At 43.1% G+C, this 24,232-nt stretch overlaps 1 protein-coding gene across 3 annotated transcripts in view; it reads left to right on the forward strand.

Moving 5' to 3' along the window:
- Nucleotides 1-701: 701 nt before the first annotated feature.
- Rab3gap2 (RAB3 GTPase activating non-catalytic protein subunit 2) overlaps nucleotides 702-24,232 on the forward strand; it is a 79,491-nt gene continuing 55,960 nt past the window's right edge. The window contains exons 1-2 of one of the 3 annotated variants that reach the window (XM_031337855.1): nucleotides 702-967; nucleotides 17,306-17,370. In XM_031337855.1, coding sequence (XP_031193715.1) covers nucleotides 856-967; nucleotides 17,306-17,370 — 177 coding nt within the window. In that variant the 5' untranslated portion in view covers nucleotides 702-855. Of the gene's footprint in view, nucleotides 968-17,305; nucleotides 17,371-24,232 lie in introns of those variants that run through there. The other 2 variants (XM_031337864.1, XM_031337872.1) reach the window with 2 other exon arrangements.

A 24,232-nucleotide genomic window follows, 5' to 3' on the forward strand; every position in this document is an offset into this window, starting at 1 on the left:
TGGCACAGAAAACACAAGTATTTGTTGGGCGGTTGGATGAACAAACGGAGAATTAAAACGCACGATCCAACACAGCGCAGGTCATATTAATACATCGGGCTTTCCCAGTACCGCGGCAATTTCTAGGAGTATCTGGTACGAGCGCTTACGGAGCTGCTTTCCAGAGCTTTGTTCCTTGAGACACTTTCACTCGGCAGCCCAGGCTAGTGGCAATCCTCCTGCCTCAGACTTCTGAGGTCGGAAGGATTACAGGCACGAGCGCGGCAGACGTTTTAGGGGGCTGGGGTACAGGTGTATCTTGCATGCTGAGGATAGCCTTCCATATTAAAAAAGAAAAAAAATAAATAAATCACGACATTCTCAAGGCACCTATATTTTTTCTCGGGCACCTGCCCGCACTCGGCTTACATACACCGCCTCACCCGTGAACTATCTAGGTCGTGTCCGTAGAAGCAATCAACAAGATTGGGTGACTCAATGGCCCCCGCGAAGTCCAATGAGATCACCTTTGGAGGAAGGCCAGACAGAAGGCCGACGGGACGAGCTCGCGCAAGGCTGGGACCTGGGAGTGCGGCCAGGCGCCACGTCTGACTCCCCGGCCACCAGTCGGCGAGTCACGTGTCCCGGGCTGCCCCCTCCCTCGGCTCCCGCTCGGCCCGCGCACGCGCAGCTTCGGGGCGGCCTGCGCATGCGTAGCACCCTCCCCTCCCGAGGAGCGCTGACCGCTTCCGGTCTGGCGTCCCCGCCCCCTCGGGTGGCTGAAGCTTTCGGGGCTCGGTGCTGTCAGCCGTAGGGTAGAGTGGGCCGGGCGTGGCTAGGGACCGCGAGCCCCGCGACGCGGGGTCCCTGCAAGCCATGGCCTGCTCCATCGTCCAGTTCTGCTCCTTCCAGGACCTGCAGGCCGCGCGCGACTTCCTATTCCCTCAGCTGCGGGAGGAGACCCCCGGCGCCCTGAGGAGGGACCCGAGTAAGTGTCCCGGCGACCGGGACGCGGCTGAGAGCCTCCCCTCGGCGTCCGGTCTCTCTCGGCTTCAGCCTTCTGCGGCTCGCGTCCTGTCTGTCGCCTGTCTGTCACCGCTCCCCACCCCCTCCTTCCCAGTTCCAGCTTCACGTCTTCTCCCTCTGCGCACCACCTGCTCAGGGATAGCATCCTCCACCCCAGTCCCTGCCTGATGTCAGTCCTCCACCCTGTGCTTGTCCCCCAGCTCCCATCCTTCTCCATTCCTGGCACCGTGGCCGTTGCCTTTGCTCTGCCCCTTCCAGAGGTGCTTAGAGTCCCCACCCTCTTTCGTCTCTCTCCTTTTTTTTTTTTTGTCATTCAGATTTACTGAATAAATTGGCCGATTGGCAAGTGAAGGGCTTTTAAGGTGGTGAGTAAACTCCCAGATGAGAAAAGTAACCTCTTAGGAAGTGAGGAGAATCCAGGGTAGGAACTAAAATTACAGCCACATGGTCAAGAAAAGTTAATTGGCGTTTATTGAGGTGAGAAACAGCACCTGTTATTACCATCAAACAATGGTAACAAGCCCTTCTTCAGGAGTATAAATCCCAAGGCTGGGTAATTAAATACTTCTTTGTTTCTCCTTTTGAAAGAGGGTATCTTGCGCTGCTTTCTTTACTTTTAATATGAAAAACATTTTGCTCTGTAGACCCAGTAATAAAAAAAAATATCATCTCCCTTTCGATATTTAGAAGCTATCACAGGGCACAAGGTCAGGTTGGGTCTGTCTGAAAAATAATGTTTGAAAACACCAAATTAGGAATGAATAGTCCGTACCAGTCATTGCTGCTACGTGCCACTTAAATTTGGTAGTTTCTGCCTGGTAGGACCTGTGCTTCACTGGTAATATCGAACATAAGTGAGGGTGCCCTAACATGCTAGATGGCTTGGCAGGCGTGTGTGTAGAAAGAGAAAGAAGGCCATTTCTGAAATGTTTGTGGTTTGTCCAAGTGAGCACGTGAAGCTTGTACAGTAGAGAGACATCCAACACTTGGTATGGCATCTAGAGTCAGGGTATAAATTAATTAACTAATTAAGTGTGAAGTGTGGTTTCAGTTATAGGATTGCTGAATATTGTTGCTATAGAAGATAGAATTTTAGAGAGAGACTGAAGTTGGGGAGTCTTGTAAAGGTTCTAGGAAGATAGGAAGGGAGTCGCAGAGAGAGGGACACCAGCTGACGGAAATGTTTCAGAAGCTGAAGGAGAGGATCTGATCCTGGGGAGGGTTGGTTAGCAGTTTGGGAAATGTGGCAGAGGTCAGATAGGACTAAGAAAGCGCCCAGAGGTTTGGGGATGATGACAGTGACTGGGACCCTAGCACTGTTTCAGTGGCACAGAAAGGATGAGCGTAGGGAGAAGAGGAGCGCATCTCTGTACTTTTGCCACCATCCCAGCCACGCCACTGTCTCTCAGCTTGGGCCTTCTTTTCGGCCACTCTTAGCGTCTTCTAGTTAGCTTTCAACAATAGTCCTGGTAAGCTTCAGGGGTGTATGTGTGTGTGTGTGTGTGTGTGTGTGTGTGTGTATTCTCATATTCTCCTCCTTATAATCCATAGGTTTTTTTTTTGTTTTTATTGTACTTAAGCTTAAAAATTCATCATTCTGGGCCAGTGAGAAGGCTCAGCAGGTAATGGTGCTTACCTCTAAGCCTGACTACCTGGGTTTGACCCCAAGAACCCTTATGGTGAAAGGAGGGCATTGATGCCTGCTAGCTCCCCTCATCCCTACACATATACTATGGCACAGGCATGTGTGGTGTCACACACACACACACACACACACACCCTGAATGTTTTTAGAATCTAAAATCCCTGTGTGGGTTCTAAGACCCTCCCTTTGTTGCCTCCCTGCCCATTGGTTTTGAGATGGCGTCACACTCAAGCACAGGGTGGCCTGGGACTTCCGATAAGTCCAAGCTGTCCTCGAACCTGTTCTCTTGTGCAGCCTCTTGAAGGCTGGAGTGCAGGTCCACGCTTATTTGTGCCTGAGGCCTTTGCTCTTGCTGTTGACTGCGCCTGGGATGTTCTTTGTAGATTTCTGCATGCTGGTCACATCTTAGAGTGTCAGCTTAAATGCCAGCTCCTCACAGCAGCCTTTCCTGATCACCCACTAGCCCCCCGCTCCAGCTTCTTATTCTCAAACCATGCTTTGTCACAGTCTGGGTGTCCGTGTGGTGCCTCGAGACTTAATATGACTTTTGAGGCCTTAAAATATGGCCCTGCAACTGAGAAACTACCGTTTTAATTTAACTTAAAAGCTAAATGTGGATTATGGCTGTAATCGTTTTCTTGGTACAGGGATAGATGGGGAAAATCAGAACTGTATAGATAAAGTGAACTTGCTTTGACCAAGACCATACAGAATTGTCTAAGAACATACAGTGAAGAGTAGGGCCAGTCTTAGTGTAGCCAGCTGGGAATGCAATCACCTTGCATCTAAGTGAACTTGGACTCTGTCTACAGGCTATTTATTACACTTTTAAGTTGGATTCTTTGGTTTGTACATATTGGCATTATTATGGCTGAAATCCACTCATTTGGAAAATAAACAACCATCAACCCCCTTTCAAAAATTATATTTAACTTGTATTAAATGTGGCTTTAGTTCACAGATAAAAGTTGACAACATAACGTGTTCTACAGGTAGCATACTTGGCTTTCTTAGAGTGACTCTGGCCACGGAGCCATCTTTACAAAGTGTCCAGCTTTGCATCACGAAAACGTCGACTTAAACTTTTGTTACAGTGAAAATTTAATAAAATAAAAGTGAAGCTAGGAGCTACAGGTGTGTTCCAGAGGCATAGTGCATATGCAGCAAGGCCCTGGGTTCAAGTCTCAGCACCAGCTGAAAGCAAGGTGAAGTTAGCAGAGCCAGTATGAAAGACCTGATAGACTGCTGGTGGCCGGTGGCTTTTCTGTTCTTTGCTGTTTTAAGTGGTTGTTTTACTGGGAAGCAACATTCCTGCAGGCATTTTAAATTTTCTGTCAGATATAGTATTATTAATTTGTTTACATAATTTGTGTCAAGAGGATATATAAAACAAAAGATCTAGTCACTTGTAAATTGTGGAGGCTTATCACTTGACTTAACAGTACTTTAATAGTACTTTCAGTGTGTATACCAGCTATAGAAAACAACTGCTCCCTGGACACCCAAAACCTACAGACTATAACTCAAATGGTTTTTTATTATTTTGCACCATTAATTATAAGACTATATAGTTTGTAGCTTTAATTATCTCAAACTTTGGCATGGAGAGCTGGCTAAAGGTTAAGAACACTCATTGCTCTTCCAGAAGCCCCAGGTGTGAGTCCCAGCATCCATGTGGTGGCTCACAGCCACCTATAACTCCAGTTCTAGGGGATCCGACACCTTTTTCTGGCCGTTGGGGACACTAGGTACACAAGTGGGATGCATACATACAAGCAGGCAAAACATACTCATACATAAAATAAAAATATAAGGAAAGAATGAATGAAATATCTTGAACTCTCCTGTTGCCCGGGTGTACTAGCTGACACAAGCTAGAGTCATCAGAGAGGAAGGAGCCTCAATCTAGAAAACAAACCCACAAGATCCAGCTGTAAGGCATTTTCTTAATTAGGGATCGATGTGGGAGGCCCAGCCCATTGTGGGCGGTGCCATCTCTGGGCTAATGGTCCTGGGTTCTATAAGAAAGCAGGCTGAACAAACCAGTAAGCAGCACCCCTCCATGGCCTCTGCATCAGCTCCTGCCTTCAGGTTCCTGCCATGTTTGAGTTCTTGTTCTGACTTCCTTCAAAGTTGGACTATGATGTAGAAGTGCAAGCCAAATACACCCTTTCCTCCTCAGCTTGCTTTTGGTCATAGTGCTTCAGTGGAGCAATAGAAACCATAACTAAGACCCCAGTGTTGGCAATTAACAGCAACTGTTCACAGTAGTTAGGAAGCCAAGAGCTGTTTCAGATGAGAGATCTGGCTTTCCTCCTGTGGAGTCCTCAGGGTAAGCGTGACTGACCATCACCCAGTGGCACAGTTTCCAGTGAGGCTGCTTTCTAGGCTAGTGTCTGAAGCTTCTGCTTGAGCTGGGAAAGAAGTAAATAAATGTGCACACAAAGTATGTAGGCAAAAGAAAAAACAGATAATGCATGTACACAGAGAGTATGTGTCAGAAGATGTGAGCATGATCTGAGTAGTGCAGTGTGGCTCTTAGTCTAGCTAGTAGTTGTTTCCTGCTGGCATGCTTTTAGAAAAGAGAAGGAAGCATCCGGTAACTGCCGGAGCCACCAGAACTAATGGCAAGGTGACTTTTTACAGTTACCTTTAGTGGGTCTACTTTGCTTCGTGGGATATATCAAAGCATATTGAATATCAGTTTTTTATACACAGTAAATATTATTTTATGAGATCCTGCTATAGAGAGAAGCAGGCCATTCGTAGAAATTTCAACAGTTACCAAATGTTCTTAAAAGAGGAAGAAGTTACTGAGAAGTTCTTATCAACCCCCACCACCACACCTGCCACCAAGATAGGGTTTCTCTGTGTAGCCCTGGCTGTCCTGGAATTCACTCTGTAGACTAGGCTGGCCTTGAACTCAGAAATCTGCCTGCTTCTGCCTCCCAAATGCTGGGATCAAAGGCGTGCGCCACCACTGCCCATCGAGAAGTTCTTATCAAAAGGAAATGGACACTTGAGTGTTCTTCAGCCTCTTCATTTGGTTAGTAATATATTGAACACGTCCTGTGAAGTAAGCTCAACGTGAGGGGGAGCAGGCTAGCCTGCTGAACCACCACTGAACCACACTACAAGTTCTCTTTACATTAAAAACAACAACAACAGCAACAACAAAATAGTGTCTTGTTAAATTGTCCAGGTGGGACTTGAATTTATTCTGTGGGCCAGGAAGGCCTTCACTTGCTGATCTCCCAGGCTTGACTCACAAGACTTAGGAGTTAAAGGCCAGCCTAGGGGAGTGTGGTAATTGCCCAGGTCACAGAACAGAACCAAAGAGAAAGGGTGACAGAGAGAGAGACATAAGAAACAGACTGACTCCAAATGGCTAAAACAAAGATTTGAAACAGAGCAGAAAGGCTCAGTAGTTCAGGATTTCAAAACATAGTACAAGGCTACAGTAACCAAAACAGTGTGGTGTTGTCAGTCGAAGAGATGATATTAAAGCTCCTGGGTGCCTGCCATCTCCACATTTCTTTAGCAAAGAGGAATTGAGGAGTGTCTTTTCAACACAGATCATTTCCCTCTGTACACCTCACGTATAAATTCCCCAGAAGAGAGAACCTTGTCAGCTTAAGAAAATAGATGTAATGTACCCTGCTTCGTAAGCCCATCAAAACCTGCCATGAAAACTGGCCACTCATTTCCCACCTTGCTTCGGGGGGTGATAAAGCTTCGGGGGGTCTGCTACACCCTGTGGTAGCTTCTAGCCACATGCATTTCTATTTAACTTTAAATCAAACAGAATCAAGCAGTTCAGATCCTGACTCATACTCGAAAGTGGCTAGTCTCCAGATAGAGCCCCTGGCTATTGCGTAGTGCAGATGTCGAACACTGCCTTCGCTGTAAAAGCCACATGGAAAGTGCTGCCTTAGTGAGAATGTGCCTCAGCAGTCATTCAGCACACACTCAGAAGCTGCTTGGGAATTCCTTCTTTTAAATGACATGTTCCCTGATTTCTATATAATGCATATCTGTCCCCTTCTTTGCCTACTTAGTCAGAGTAGTGTTTTTCCAGACCTCTGTAAAGCTCTATGACACTTTCTTACTGTCAAGTACTTGAACCAAGACTCTACCAGACTTCCCATCAACGAATATTAATGTTGTTTTTCATATTTTTGCTGTGTGAATAATGCTCCAAGCAGCACTCATTACTCATCTTGGTCACAGTTGCCAAATCATTTTTGAAACTGGTTTTCAGATTCACTCTGGCCGTGGTAAACAAAGCGCCTGTGAATATGCATACTTGTTAGAGATTGTCATTGCTGTGTGTGTGCATGGACACACGTGCCATGGTGCGGGTAGGTCAGAAGACAACTGACTGTGGAGCTGGTCTCTCCTTCCATCTCTATGAGGGTTCTGGGAATTAAATTTTCATTGGATTTTTAACCTTTTTTTTTTTTTTTTTTTTTGGTATTCGAAGTTGAACCCAGGGCCTTAACATGCTAGACAACTGCTCTACCAACTGAGCAACAGTCCCAGCCCATTATAATTTTAAAATTTAAGGTACATAGGTTTTACTGATACGTAGTGAAACACGAATCCACTGCAGCATGGTATTTGGGTACATGTCTGAGTGTGCCATGATCAGACTTGGATGATGAGCACACCTATCACCTCAGACGGTCACAATTCCTTCCTGTTGGGAACAGTTGACATCCTCTCTGCTAGCAGCTTTGAAATATACAGCTAGTAGTGTCCCCTTCATTACTGTGCCGTAGAACACCAGTCACACACGTCCACTCACACCTCCTCTGTCTGTCTCTGTAACCCATCGCTACTGTCACATCTGTGCCAGCCCTTTGTCAGCTCCTGCCCCTGTCACTGTTGTCACACCTCTACCACCTCTGGCAGCCACTCTAGTAACCTCTTGGGTTTGATGAAGTAAATGTTGCTATCATTTATTTGTTTTGAGACAGGGACTGGTTGTTTGCCCCAGGCTGGCCTAGAGCTCACTATGTAGCCCAGGTTGCCTTTAAATTTAGCACAATCTGTCTCAGCCTTCCACATGCTCAGATTATAGTCATAAACCACTATGGCTACTTAAACATTCCAACTTCCACATGTGGGTGAAAATACACGATATTTGTATCTCTGTATCTGACTTAGCTCATTTAGCATCATGTCCTTTCTGTTTCATCTGTATGAGATGCAAATGAGAGCTCATTTTTAATGTCAAATAGTATTCCATTATGCATGTGTATACTACATTATCTTCCCTGATCCATCAGTAGATCTCCAGGCTTAATTCTCTATCTTGGCTGTTTTGACCATGATGACAATCAACACAGGAGTGAGTCTCTTCAACCTGCGGATTTCCTTTGTTCTGTATCCAGTCATGGAATACAGACTTCTATCAGTTCTGTTTCTAGAGTTGTAAAGAATTCTGTGCTGTTTTCTCTGGTGCTGTACTAACTTGTGGTAATTTAATGTCTATTCAGACCACAGATGTTTCCCCACATCTTTGCAGGTCTTCTATTCTCGCTGCTACTCTTTCATAACAACTCCTCTTATTGTGGTTTTGATTTGGCAATTAGTGGTGTTGAGCAGTTTTCCATACACTTCCTGGGCATTTTGTCTGTGCCATTTGCCTGTCTTTAATTGGATCATAGTTGTTATTTTGCTATTGAGTTGCTTGAGTTCTGTACGGCTAGGTCACTATTGTTCTGTCATTTCATGGCTGTTACCCCCTTGGACTGGTTTTTGCTTTTGTTGTTATTTTTTCATCCTCCCCCTAATACCTTCACCTACAGCCATGTTCTGTAGTGCTTCTCCTGTATTTTCTGGTAGCGACACAGTTTTAACTCGTACACACATGCCTTATTTATTTTTTATTTGATTTTTACATTTGGCTGTTGTATGGGGCTATTTTACAAAAGCTCAAAATTGACTATACTTATATTTTGAACATATTAATATTAGATTGCCATTTGTCTTTAGCTTTATTAGTGAGAAAGACTTTAAGATTTTTAATTTTATTTTTCTGTTCTTTGAGAACATCATACTTGTATTCAATATATTTTAGTCACAACCCACCTTCCACCCTTTGAACGTCTCCCAGATCTCCCCATGTCCCTCCCCCAACTTCATGTCCTATTTTTTATTTCTTTATAACCCACTGAGTCCAGTTAGAGCTGCCCATATGTACATGGGGTAGGGGCACCCACTAGATCATGAGAAACTATAGGAGCTGCGCTCTGAAGGAAACTGACTCTTCCTCCCTTAGCAGCTGCCAGCCCCCCGTTGCGCTCTCTAGGGTGAGGCCCTGTGCCTCTTCTCACCCGTGCTGGAATGCTGACTGGCTTGGTCTTACGCAGATCTTGTGTAGGCAGCCACAGGTGCTGCTTGCTTTTATTTTGAACTCTCCTCTATTTCGTTGATGTACTTATTGATTGTTGTCCATTTTAATGCATAGATTGTCTCTACCAAGTTACTCATCTCTCAAGAATGTGACAGGAATGATTTTACACGTTTTTCTCCCACTTGAGCTTTAGAATTTAATACATTTTAAAAGCCAAATCCAGATTGGGATTTTGATGAACTTATATTTATTTGGAGAAGGTTGGTGTTTCCCATGACTAGATATTCTTTTTTTATGCTAAATTTATTGAGTGTAATAGGCAGAGAATATCTATATTAAAGACAGTGTGAGATGTGATATATGACTTACACATAAAATGATTATTACAATCAACTTAGCACATTTGTCACCTTACATCCTGTCTTTGGAAGGTGTGGAGGGCAGAACACTTTGTATTTACTTTTAGCAATTTCAAGTGGGCAGTGTAGTACACATACCTAAGCTATATGTTGTCCTTATTTCAGAAATGCTAACTATGAAGCAAAACACGATTATAAACAGCAGGCATCTTTATATGTTTCTTTATTGTGCATCTAAACTGTTACAGGTACTCAAATGATATTGTTAAAACGATCATGTTTTCTTTATGTGCACTTGAAAGAAACCCCCCGTAAGTATGATACAAGATTCAGTTAGTATTCAGAGGATTCATTTTAAATATAAAAAATAATTTCCCCAAGGAAAGTAGTTGAGTATTACAAAAGGTTAAGGAAGGAAGATATAGAACCAGAATTTCTAGATTATGTGGAGATTAATTTCAGTCATCTTTATACCCTTGTCCCATTTCACGCTGGTCCTCAGTCTTAGTCGGCGGGGGTCCCTCTTCTGTGCCATGCATGTGCCTCTGCACAGAAGAATCATATAAGACTCTAGCAGAATACGCTTAGAGCTGATAAATACTGATCAAAGGGAGCAAGATACAACACTACTATTTAAAAAATAGCTTTTCTTTATACAGATATACCGAGAGAAATTAGGGAAACAACCCTTTTCACCACAGTCTCAAAACCAGACAAGGTTGTTAACCTTGTTACCAGTGAAGTGGACGACCTCTATGGGGAACTTGAAGATACTGCTAAGTCGAAAACCGTCCTTGCTCGTGCATTGTTAAAGTGGCCATCTTAACAAGAGCCTGCAGACTCATTGTAACCCTGGTCACAATTCCAGCACCATTCTTTGCAGAAATAAAAAACCAAAAATCATAATTCACATGAAAGCACAAAGCACCCTGGCTAGCTTGATGCATCCCTGAATAAAAGAGTAATGATGGAGGAGCCACCACACTGGATTCAAAGTTACCACAGGATATAACGATGGGAAGAGCTACCATACTGGATTCAAAGCTACCACAGGGTCATAGTAATGAAAGCAGCATTGGGTTGACACAGAGATAAACACAAATCAATGCAATATAACGGGAGAGGCCCGAGCAACTTTTGGTTATCTGATTTTTGACAAAGATGCCAAAAATACACACTAGAGAAGAGAGCACATTTCCATCATGTGATATTGGGAAAACTTAGTGCCTACATGTAGAAGAACCAAACTAGATCCTTAACTACCACCACAGACAACATGAACTCAGATGGGCCAGCACCCTCACCCACAGACAACATGAACTCAGATGGGTGAGCACTTTCACCCACAGACAACATGAACTCAGATGGGTCAGCACCCTCACCCAAAACTCAGAACCCTGACATGCTTAGGAGAAAATTGGGGCTGGGGATTTAGCTCAGTGGTAGAACCCTTGGTTTGGTCCGTAGCTCCTGCAAAAACAAACAAACAAAAAAATACCAAAAAAAAAAAAAAAAAAAGAGGAAATGAAGAGTACTCTGTAAGGTGCGTGCAGTACAGACTTTCTAAAAAGGACTCTGGCTGCCTAGGACACAGGCTAATATTTGACAAATAGGACACCATGAAATTAAAAATTTCTATTCAACAAAAGTAACTGAAACTGCCAATAAACAGGCAGCCAACAGGGAAGGAAAAAACCCTTTTCTTAGCTACACATCCCATAGAAGATGAATATCTAGAATATACAGAGATATCAGAAAACTAAGCACATGAAAACAGGCAGAATCGATCTGAGCAGAGTCCTCAAGAGAAGCAGTGTAAGTGGCCAAGAAACATATTTTAAAGTGTTCGTCATCATTAGCCATCAGGGAAATGAAAATTCAGCTTACTTCGAGATTTTATCTCACTACAGTCAGAGTGGCTATGGTCAAGACAACTGTCTGTGAGGGTGAGGAGAAAGAGGCACCCACATTCACTACTGGTGGCAGTGGGCCTAAACTGGTGCAGCCACTATGGAGTCAGTGTGAAGGGTTCTCAGAAAACTAACTGTAGAACTCTCTAGAACTCTCACATGACTGGACTATCCACTTCCTGGCTTTAGTGAAAGGGATGTGTACCAGGATGTAAGTGCTCATCCACTTCACTGCTGCTCAAGCAGTCGGTAGAAAATAGAACCAGCCAGCACGCCCGACAACTCATAATGGATAATGGAATTGCAGTACATATGTATAATGAAATTATCATTCAGCACAAAAGGAAAATGAAACTAAGAAATTTTCAGAAAAATGGATGAAACTGGAAAATGTGGAGTGAAATAACCAAGGCCCAGAAAGGCAAATACGACATGTCCTCCTCTGATGTGGATCCTAGATTTGGATTTTAGATTTCTGTATTTAAGGTAGACTGATACCTATAGAGGCCAGGACTCAAGAAGAAATCGAGAGATGCAGGGGCCCCTTTCGAGGGAGACAGTAAAATTGTTTGAAAGCAAAGAGGATACTAGGGATAGAAAGGGTTAAACAGAATTAATGGTAAGTTATTTTACTATATAAAATATATTGTCTTTAGTGCTGACCCATTTAAAAACCAAAGTAAACCGAAAGCACATAGGTCTTATGTATGACTGCCTCTTGCATGAGGACATGGAAAGATAGGAAGGCATGTAGTTAACATGTCAGGCTAGGCAAAGATCGAGTGACGAGTGACGTTTGCAGATTGGAAACTGCAGCAGTGAGGCAGATGCAGCTGTTCATTTCATCCTGCTAAAGAGGAAGGTGGGGCAGCAAGGGGTTAATTAAAACTGCGCAAGCTTCTACGACCATCCAGGTAAAGTTTAGTATCCATCCCAGGTACCCTAGCACTGCATCATTTCTTACTCCACACTCGCCTTGTCTTAACACCGGAGTCACTGGCCACGTGTGCTAGTGAACATTTGGAATGTGGCCAGCACAGACCAGACGGGCTCAAAGTGCAGGCTGCACTGGGTTGTAAGACTTACAGTGGGGAGAATTACTGTTTCATTTATGTATTGGAATGATAATGTCCGGCTATGTTATATTAAAATATAGTATACATTTAGTCCTTCTTACTTTGAAGTGCAATTACTAGTTAATTTAAAATTACACATGTGGCTGCTGTTGACCCTGCCTGACAGTGAGTGGGCAGTGACTGAGGGCAGGGAGGAGAAAATGGTGTCAGGCCGTTGGATCTGTGTTGACCTAGTGTTCCTAAGACCATGATCCCTGGGTCATCAGGCAGGTATGTGGAATTGAGTGTGTGTGGGAGGGCGTGAGTCAAGGACTGGAGTCCTGGACCCATGCAGACTGCTCCCACTCGCTCAAACAGTCCCAGAGAAAGGGGTGGTCTCCAAGCCACTAGTCATCCTCTTTAGTTTTGTTCTCATTCTTTTGTTGTTTTTTTTTCCCCCTAATTCTGGGATTTTGAAGGCAAAGAATGTGATTGCTGTTTTATTTTTTTCTGATCAGTTTTGTTGGGTTTTGCTTCGATAAACGGAGAGACACGTGCATTGGTCATAGTGTCACTGAGTTACTTTTGGATAGTGAGTGGCTACTGCTTATTTAAGGGGTAAAAATCCAATTACAATCACCTTATAATGTGTCCTGTAGCCTTCGATGTTAATGAGTGCCACATAGCTCATGGTACAAACTGGAGCTACCAGTGGCTGTGTGGTGTGGTTAGTGGTGTGGCTATATGGTGTGGCTGTGTGGTGTGGTTAGTGGTGTGGCTGTGTGGTGTGGTTAGTGGTGTTTGGCTCACTGGACTGCACCCGGATCAGCTCAGAAGTTGCCACTCAAGGCTCTCATTCCACCACATACCTGCATTTTAATTCAGACCAGGGCTTAGGGCTTTTAAGTTATTTGAAGACTACAGAAGACACTGATCTGGTTACTCGCCTAAGAAACAGTCACTGTAAAGTATTCTAGGTTTTCTCTGTAGTACTAGATAACACATTAAACAAATTAATCTTATTTCCTCATGATTACAAGAACTTTCTAGACCTCAGGTTTTACAGAAATGGTCCATATTAACAAAATTAAATAGTTCATAATTTAATATTAAGCGTGTGCTTTGCTTACCTATAACCTTGATTAATGATTAATCAGTAAAGAAATACCACTATAACATGGATAGCATTCTTTTTAAAATGTGAGTCTTGAGGATTGCTCAGGCCCCCACACTTGATCAGTGAACATGTTGCTGACCCAGCTGTCTGTTGATAGTCTGATGACGTTGAAAAAAAATTCCCATGACAGCAGGAGCTCGCTATTTTTCTTTTCCTTCGGTTGAAAGTGACTTTCTAGTCAGGCATTGAAAAGTGGGTAAACCTTCATTGACACAAATTTCTTAATATACTTCTCAGGGCCGTTCTCTTTGGCATGCTTTAAATTGTAACATGAAGAGATATTGGATCTCTGTTGAGGCAGGAAATCTAAGTAACTGCTGTCTTCCGCTTGACTGTATGAGTCATTTGTGCATTGAGTCAGGTTCTTTTTATAATGATATAAAGGAAATATAAAATCCCTTTTATAGTGTTGTACATTCAGCAGAGATTATGTTCTTTAAGTGAGCTCTTTGGATACTTTCTTTTGTATCTGGTATCTAGCATGAAAAAGATGCTACTTTTTGAATGAATGAATGAATGAATGAATGAATGAATTAGTGAGTGGCTTCCTGGGGGGCTTTTATTCTGCCAGGTCATTTTGATGTTCTGGTAATTTTGTAGCAATTTTAAATGTGAAACAAAGACTTTAATTTTTTGTTTAAAAAACAATGCATTTTCTAAAACTGTTCTGTAATTTTTGATTTTTCAGGACAGGATTTTTCTGTGTGGCTTTGGCTCCTGCAACTCACTCTGTAGACCAGGCTGGCCACAAACTCAGAAATCCGCCTGCCTCTGTCTTCCAATTGCTGGGATTAAAGGCGTGCGCCACCCTTGCCTGGCTTCTAAAATGATTAGGTTGACTAAGTTGGCACGATCAGCCCAAGTGAGATTGTTTGCTTTGGCACTGTAGGAAGATGAATGAAGACCGTGTCTAATGGATGATATTGCCAAAGAACCAAACAAACTTAGTTGTCCAAAAGAGTTTGAAGGCTTTGTTCATTATATAGATAGGATTGGGTGGCCTTCAACTTGGTATATAGAACAAACTGGCCTTGAACTCACAGATCTGCTTGGCTTGCCTCTAGAGTACTGGTATTTAAAGGTTTGTATCACCACTCCTGGAAAATTGTTGAAGTTTTTAAAACCTCTATTAAGGTCTCAGTATCAATGAGATATTTCTATTTAAAAAATAATTTAAAAGAAAGAAAGATAGAAAGAAACAAAAACCACAAAATTAAATTTAGGTCAGGGTGCTCTCTCAGTTGGTGGGGTGCTTACTTAGTGTGCATGGAGACGTGGGTGTGATTCACACGACTATAACGCCTGGTGTGGTGGTGCACACCTGTAATTCTAACACTCATGAGCTGGAGGAGGCGGGAGGATCAGAAGGTTGCAGGTCGTCCTTGGCTCTGTAGAGAGAGGGAGAGAGGGAGGGGAGGGAGGGAGGGGAGGGAGAAGGAGAGAAAGAGGGAGGGATGGGGGAGGGAGGGAGGGGGAGAGAGAGAGACAGAGACAGAGACAGACTGACTCTGTTGTCATTTGGCCTTCTCCATAGGCCAAATGTTTCCTTTGTCTTTGTCCATCCAGGGATCCGATGCCTTCTTCTGGCCCCCATGGGCACTCACACACGTACACATACAGTCACACATACAAATGAATAAAAATGAAAAGGAAGAGTGATGGTGATTTATTCACTGTGTGATTTATTCACTGTGCGCATGTGAGCAAATACCTATGAAGTGTCTCTCTTGTGCAGGGTATGGAGCAGTCACAGCACTTACTGTTCATCTCTCTCCCACATCAGACGGATTCTTTCAGAGCAGGGAATGCGTTTGTACTTTCCTTAGCTCCTAATCTGAGGTCGGGTATGTGGTACTTAACAGAGCGATTGTTAATTGACTTGTATCTGGAAATCTGTAGACCATGTGATTTTAATCAGAGGGTGGTGTTATTTTAGCACATAATATACGCCTGGCCGTGAAATTTAGATTTTAGGAAGTAATTATTTAAGTGCTGAAGGTTAGACTGTTGTTAGTACAAGCTAATTGAGCAATGACTCCAGGTACCAGACTGTAACACTTGGAAATCATGTCTCCCTCCTTTGTTTTGACAGTCTTTAAAGCGGAGTGTGTAAATGACTATGCTCATTCTTTCTCTGTAAATCGTCAAGATCCTCTTCATCTTCCATGCTGACTTTCTCTCAGGGTTTGAAAGCTGATTGCTTAAATAAATTCCGTTTCTACTTTATAGTTGTTGTGTTTGATGGCTAAATCATCGTGGCTAACAGTAAGAACTTTTGCATCAGGTACAGAACCCCTTGGGATGCTGTTAAGTCCGTCTGCAACCCCCTTGGGATGCAGTTAAGCCCGTCTGCAACCACACTTCTCTGAGGTGGTATTAAGGAAGCTAAAGCTTACAGATGAGGTAGTTTGCTTCCTCGGAAGTAGGAAGTGCTGCATCTGGGATTTGAACAAGCAGTAGGTACTTCATAATGCATTTCATAAATAAAAAATTGAAATTCTTGTAAAACATCTGCAGTATGAGTCTCAGGCCTGAGTCTTCCTGGAAATTCATTGGTTTTTAACTTAATTTGGGATGATAGAGTATCTCATTCTTGTCTCTGATTGCTTGAGAATGATAATTTTATTGCTTTGAGTAAATTCTGGGCAAATTATATAAAATCAACATGAGCAATCCAAGGACTGTTGCTTTCCAAACTTTCCTGAGGTTTTTAATTTCTCGTTGCATATTTTAGTGAATGTTTTAATCTAAGGAAATTATCCCAAGTGTGAAAAATAAGGGTATCAAAAAAGGGTGGGGTGGGGCTTGTCTTGTTTTAGCTTCAGGTTGTCTCCACAGATACCTTGTCCTGTCAAGACACAACATTCAGTAGGGCAGTGGTGGTGAACGCCTTCCAGCACCCTGGGAGGCAGAGGCAGGGGGATCTCTGAGTTCGAGGCCAGCCTGCTCTGCAGAGTGAGTTTCAGGACAGCCAGGGCTATACAGGAAAAACCTGTTTCAAAAAACGAAAGACAAAAACAAAAGAAAGAAGAAAAAGAAAAAGAAAAGAAAAATAGTTTACTTTGGAACTATCTGTATAAAATTCTATTTATTGTTGTGTATTTATTTAAGTAGCAAGTATTTGTTAAAATTTGAGCGTGTATAGTTTTTTGTTTTTGTTTTTGAGACAGGTCCTGGGGTAACCTGGGATGCTCTCAAACTTGGCTATGTAGTCAAGGCTGGCCTTGAATTTCTGAGCTTGAGATCCTTCTGCCCAAGACCTGTAACTATAGGCATGTGTCACCATGCCTAGGTTAAGTTTTAAACTCACCTTCACATTTGGTTAAATGTGGATCTACTCAATGTCCAGTGTTTTAAGATTTAAGTAATTCATACAGTTTTGCCAGACATAGACTTGGAAATCAAGTAGGTTCAGTGCTTCCTGGTTCATACTGTATACGACCAAATCCTGAGGTAACAGTTCACGCAGTCACGCGCTTCCTTAACGTTGACATTATACAGAGGTGGCTTCCGCCAGACGTAGTGGCAAGCATCTGTGATCCCAGTTCTTAGGAGGAGAGGCAAGGGGATCTGAGTCAAGGCCAGCCTGGTCTACGTAACAAGTGTCAGACAGCCAGAGTTACACAGTGAGACCATCTCAGAAACAACAAACCCAAACAAACAAACTATTTGTTTCTGTTGTATTTAGAGGAAAAAATGTAAAAATATGTTAAACCTTATAATTTTAATTTTGTGCATTCTCTCTTTCTCTCTCTCTTTTTCTTTCTCTCTCTCTCTCTTTCTCTCTATTTAGGTAAGACATCCAACTGGGAAGACGACAGTTGGGGAGCATGGGAGGACACAGAGCCCCAAGAACCTGTGAGTCTTTATAAAAGCATATTTGTTTTCACTTTGCGCATGGATGGGTTATGTGTGGATGTCAGAGGAGTCAGTTCTCTCCTCCTCCCACCATTAGTGGGCCCCGGGCATTGAACTCAGGTCGTTAGGCTTACACACACAGAGGCCTTTACACACAGAGCCATCTTGCTGGTGCTCTACGGGGCTTTTGAGAGTAACATTTTCCTTTTAGAATGATTGTGGCATATTTCCATGTTAGGCTGACATTTAAAAAAAAAATCTCTGTCACAAACATTTTTATGTTTGCTTAGTAGTAACTAACTAGATACTTGCTTTAAGGATCTCAATGACTTGACAAGTAGTTGGGCACTGTAGCCTAAGCTACAACAAGACTTTAGACTTTATAATTCATGATGACCGTTGTCATTGGCTGTGGTCCTGGAGGGCCACATCAAATCCAAGGGCTTAGCATCTGACAGTGTCCTTCATGTTACGTCACAACATGGCAGAAGATGGATGAGGGACAAAGAAAAAGGAAGGGAAAGTGTGTGTGTGTGTGTGTGTGTGTGTGTGTGTAAAAGAAACCCAAACTCGCCTGCCCTCATAGCAGACCTGCTCCTGTTATAACAGTCCCATCCCCTGAAACCAGCATTCATTTGCTCACTCTGCCTTTGTGACGTCACTTCTCATTGGTCCTCAACTCATTCTACATTGGAGGGGTTAGGTGTCTAACATGGCACTGGAGCCTCAGTGGATCCATAGCACCGGGCGATGGAGGATGCTGCTTGCTTGGGATAGTTTATCCCTCAGCTATTCTAGATGTTCTCGCCTGCTCACGCTGGGAGTGTGTGTTGTGCCTGTCGTATTTCAGGCTCTTTTAGGTGCTGAGAATATAGCAGTGGCCAAAGCAGACCAGGTCCCCGTGCATCCCTAGTATGCCTACCTCTGTGAGTCATGGATGATCTGACGTAACTGCTCTAAGCCACAGGGAACTTCACTCCTCACAGAGAAGGAGATCTAAAGCTAGGGGAGCTCCTACATTATTTGGTCAAGTGGTCAAGCTCTGTGTGTCGTCAGGCTTTTTGTGTCTGTCTGTCTGTCTGTCTGTCTTCTTTCCGTCACCAGCAGTGTGGCAGTATTGGTGTGACCAGAGGGAGGAAAATACTTGGTCCTGCACTTGCTCTTCCAGGGAACTAGCTTTACTTAAAAACCGTTTACAACTCTGCCACATCATTTCTTGGCCATATGACATCCAGAAATAGCTTGTTTCTGAAATCATTGCCTTTCGTGTGTGGAGAGACCTTCTCTTCCACTCTGGGATTTGGGCACTTTCTAATTCATACCATGTTGTTACTCTGCCTCTCTTCTTTCTTTCTCTTTCTTTTTTTCTTTCTTTCTTTCTTTTTAGCTTTCTGTTCTAGCTTAGCAGTTAGATTTAAAACTTGTGTTTTAAAACTTTTTTTCCTGTTTCATTGTCTTTTATTATGTCTTTGATAGCATTATAGATTATTTATTTTAAATCTATTTTGTAATATAAATCTATATGTTCTTCTATGTACCCACAGGTTTTGTTGTATGTTTTCAATTTCATTTAGTTCAAAATGTTTTTTGATTTCTTTTGGCTTCTTTTTTTTCCTATCTATTAGCTAGAAGTGTGTTCATTAATTTGTAAATGCAGTAGTGTTCCCTTAAGGATGAGGGGGACCCTTCATGAGACCCCTGTAAGTGCTCGAAGCCTTTAGGAGAGCCACAAATCCTACATGTACTATCCAATATGTACATGTGCATAACTTTGAAATTTTTAATTTATAAGTTAGATGCAATAAGATATTAACAACAATAATCAGTAATGAAGTGGAAGCATTTTAACAACATGCTATAATAAAATTGCCAGCATCATTACCTTTGCATTTGGGGGTCAGTATTAAATAGAATAAGTTATCTGCTCTACGATGTTCAGACTGTTGCTTTAATAAACAAAATGATGACCAAAAGACTGATGGTAAGTAGCAGTGTGCTGGACCGAGGCAGAGTTTACAGCTTCAGGACCCAGGCAAGTGGAATGGGACACTGTGAGATCTCACTGCGTAAGTCAGGAGTGTACATAATTTAGAACCTTGGATGGCTCACTCCTGGCATTTTCCAGTTAGTTTAGATGATGACTGGATTCAGGTGACTCAGTCACAGAAGGAGAACTGCAGATAAGGAACTGTTATCAGGCATTCGCCAGATTTCTTTCTGCTGAGTAGTTCTGATTTTACCCTGTTATGGGAGGAAAGGTTGTTATGTACTTCCAAACTGTTTAAATCTATAGAGCCCATTTTATAGATTAATATATGGTCTGTTCTAAAAGATGTTCATCTCTGGGAAGAATTCTGCTGTTGATGGGGAAGGGCTGTCTACATTTCAGTTAGGTTGGTCCATTCATGTCTTCTCTGTTCTTCCTGATTTCCATTTTTGTATCAGCAAGAGAAGAGAGGAAATTTCCATGTGTTCTTGTAAAATTGCCTCTGCCTTTGCGCTTTGTCAGAGTTGTGTCATGTACTGAGCAGTTTTCCTGTAGAGCGTCTCCATGTATGCTAGGACTTCCTGTAGCTCCTGCTCGGAGGTGTGCAGCGTCCCTGCTGATGTGTAGCAATGTGTGTCCTGTGTGCCCCTTACACAGGCGATGTTCCTCCATGGCACGTCTCTTTCCAAGCCTTTCCATTTTAGCTGACTTATGGTTTTGAAGCTAATTTGTGTTTTTAATAGGTAGTTGGGGGCTGGCGAGATGGCTCAGCGGGTAAGAGCACTGACTGCTCTTCCAGAGGTCCTGAGTTCAATTCCCAGCAACCACATGGTGGCTCACAACCACCGGTAATGAGATCTGACACCCTCTTCTGGTGCGTCTGACAACAGCTACAGTGTACTTATTTATAATAATAAATCTTTGGGCCTGAGTGAGCGGGACCAATCCGAGCAAGCAGAGGTCCTAAAGTCAATTCCCAATAACCAGATGAAGGCTCACAACTATCTGTACAGCTACAGTGTGTACTCATATGCATAAAATAAATAAATCTTAAAAAAAAAAATAGGTAGTTGGATTTTGCATTTTTAGTCAGCCCGATGCATGGACTTTCATTAAATAATTTCATTCTGTGATTCTGTGATTGCTGCAGTTAAATCTCCACCTACCGTTTGCAAATACCTTGCCACTCTTTAGTGTCTGTATTAGTCACTGTTCCCTAGGGAAGAGAGTCAGAAGGATGACTGTTGTTAGAAGGGACCTATTAATCATTGGAGAGCTAGTCTGTGGTGAGGCAGGGGCATGAAGAGAATCAACAGAGATGTTTCAAAGAGTAAGTGAGACAGCAGCCACCATAGCTGAGCCCTGTGCACCAGAGGCCGGCCTGTCTCCTGAACTCAGGTGCTTTGTGTTTCACTGCTTTGCAAATTGTTTGTCATTTTGTTGACTTGATGGAATAAAAGGTGTTTGTAGGAGAGAGACTTGGTACCAGAAGTCAGACAAGCCTTTTTAAGAAAGCAGAAACCTGTTTACTATTCTGGTTCTGAGCTGTCGGCTATAACACAGGCTTAGTGAATACTCAGGACTCAGCAGAGTGGAAATCACCCATGAGGAGTTGACAGCAGCCAGAAAAAGACAGACAAGTTAAATGCTTTGAAAGATGGTGATAATAGGATGATCGAAGTGAGGAGTGCAGCATATGGCAAGTTGGCGAGGAGAAAGTGTGGGGCTCTTAGCATGGAGGGGCTTGTGTCCGTGGTCTGATAGAGCATCCCTGTACTTCCTGGTACTCCGTGAGGACCCCTGGTGACCCTCTAGCTCATATAGACTAGAGTAAAATATCAAAGAGGTTGGCACTGTCACCTCTGTGGGGCAACTCTGGACACTCACTATTGTGTCCCAGAAACCTTTGGTCTCAGTGATTTCTCTCTTCAAAGAAGACTTTGCACCCACTTGAAGGAAGGATAAGAAATGGTAGCGAGAGGTTCCTTCCCTACAGAGGGGTTTGCTTCCTCCTGGAGAATCCTAGCCACGCTGAGAAACCAGTTCACAGCTGGGGAGGCCTGGGGCTATGGTCTCTGTCCACCTTCAAGAGTCCGGTTGTCAGTGTGGACCAAAACCTCCAGTGACCAAGCAACCATAACCTGAATCGGAATACACTTTCACATGCACTTAACCTCCCTCTTATCTCCTCTGTGGAATGCAACACTCATCTGACAACATCAGTGCAGCAGGACTGCGTGAGAGCCACGTCCCCCGTGAGAGAGTGGCTGGCAGAACCAGCTCCACTAGGGGCCGCTGGCTGTGGAGAGGGATAGGGGAGGCTCTCCACTAGGCTGTGCCCACTTCTGTTTGCTGTTAGTGCGGTCCCTTCCTTCCTGTGCTTCGATTTGCTCTGGGACACAGAAACCTAGTTGTAGTTCCTGGGCTGTTTCTAATGGCTGTCTTGTCTGTCTTACACTAACTACATTGGAAAGGTTTCACTGGTGCGTTAGAGCAAGTGGTAGGAAGGGTAGACTTGGCTGGCTCTGCTGTAGCCAGATTAGACAAGGCAGGAAGTGGACCCAGGGAGTTCTGCTCAAGGTCCAGCTCAGTGCTCAGCTGGAGAATTTCTGTCCAGACTACTTTGAAGTATGCTCATCTGTTCTACAGAGGGGAACATGATACGGCTGTCCAGGGCAGTAAGGATTTGCCAGACTGCTAGGGCGTCAGAGCGTGCTGGTTTAAAGGGGCCATGCTTTAGGCCAGAAATTGGTGATTACATGTTCTTAGAGTATCATTCACTTGAGATAATTGTAGAGTATCTCTCGCCTGAGTGGTATGCCTGAGTATGTACATATATATTCTATCTTTGGCTGCATATATATATACACATACATATATACATATACATACATATTTATATGTGTGTATATACGTATGTGTGTGTGTGTGTGCGCGCGCCTGTGTGTATATATACATGAGTGCTCATGAAGGCCTGGGGTTGGCATCAGGTGTCTTCCTCAGTTGCTCTTCACTCTGTTTGTCAAGGCAGGGTCTAAGTTAAACCTAGCAGTCACTGTTATAGCTCATCTGGCTAGCCTGGCTATTCAGCTTACTCCAGGGGTCCTGCCTCCGTCTTCAGAGTGCTGCAGTTCAAGGCAGGCTTACCCACCTGATGGTCTCATAGAGTCCGAGGATCCTCATGCTTGCACAGCAAGCATGTCAGCCACTACACCACTCCCAGCCCCCAACTACTTCCCATCAGTAGTGTGCTAGTGTCTATTTTGCATTCATTTAAAAGGCCAAAGGCTGGGAAACAGAAAACTAAGAAATGAATGCGTGAGTGTTGTTGATTTTTTTTTCTGGGGTTCTTATCCTTTGTAAGTATGTTCTAAATTGTTGGACCCCTAGTATACTAGCATACTTTAATCTTAGAATAGTGTAAATGCTCATTAACGTTTCAATCTTTTATTTCACTTGTGGTTGACATTGGACATCTCTTTATGTTTTCCATTTATAAATATTTTGGTAAGTACATGCTACTATCTATTTTTTTTTCTAAAATCTGATAGCAACTTAAAGCCCTTAGCATTTGATTTAGCTGTAAGATCTATTCTACTTAAACTGGATACTAATTGTTCCTATTTATTGGTCTGTTGGTCTAAGAACTGAGTGGCAGGGTCTCTGAGTAAATATCATTTGGTGCTTTTTGATCACATGGAACCCGATGGAGCAAAGAGACTTACTATTGAGTGTTTGAAATATTTATCCAGGAGACAGAGACACATGAGTGTTAGCTTTACAACTCTGTTGTTATTACTTCCACGCTTATTGCAGAAAGCTCAGACGTTACATAAAAATGTAAGCATTTCAGTCTCTAACACTAATAATCATTATCGTTACCAACTGAGTGGGCAGGCGAGTGGACACTTGATTTGTAAGTAGTTTAGACATAACAGTAGAATTGGGATATACTTGTCTGGGGGACCCAAAGCTCTGGGCTCAATCCTTAGCACCAAAAAATAAAAATAAATAAAAATAAAGAGAAAGTAATAATAAATAATCCTAAATCAATAATCCTAAATTAATTAATTATAAACTGTAAAATTACTTCCTTAAATCTTAAAAATTGAGATTCACAGTGTAAGTTTTTGTCACTAATTTTACTTAAAAGAGAGCTTTTTAAAAAAATTATAACCAAATTAGAGTTCATGCTTTGCCCCATTTTGATTTTGAAAAGACTGTTTTAACGTGAGCTGTTTGGACTCTGATCTCTCCGCGCTGAGTGAGAAAGCTGTAGGTTTGACTGAGGGACAGCATAGCTTTGCCATCTCTGCTCTTTCTGACTAGTATTTTGAACTGTTCTGTAGTAGAGTTCTGTTTAGAGACAAATCCCATTATACCTTCCCCCAAGGAAGGAAGGGAATGGGAATTTGAAAAGCATTAGGCATAACATAAATTAGAAGCAGGCTACCGTGACACACCATGGAGACCTTGGCTTCTCTTGCTTTCAGAAGGTATGAGTGAGTCTCTCTGAGTCTGGGTGGCCATCTGCTAGACCGACCACGAGTGTGCCGACAGGCCCTGAGAACACCGGGTGTTACTGGCACCCCTAGAATGTATAAACAGCTTTGAAAGTTAGCCCAGTGAAAAGTGCACACTGCGAAGCTGCTGCTGGCTAGGTGGTAGCCGTTTCACACAGTGGAGACACCGACAGACACCAGCAAGCAATGATTCATCAGCGTGGGGCAGCCGCCTGCAGCTGAAGGCTGGTCACGGTGCAGTGGGTTTATCATCAGACACACCTTGGAAGAACGAGTCATCCGACAGCTTTGCAGCCTGAAGACCAAAGAAAGGAGAATGCTAAGTGTATGAAGCAGCCTGGGTTAGAGACAG

Source organism: Mastomys coucha, unplaced genomic scaffold (assembly GCF_008632895.1).
Source record: "Mastomys coucha isolate ucsf_1 unplaced genomic scaffold, UCSF_Mcou_1 pScaffold1, whole genome shotgun sequence".
Taxonomy (NCBI): Eukaryota; Metazoa; Chordata; class Mammalia; order Rodentia; family Muridae; genus Mastomys; species Mastomys coucha.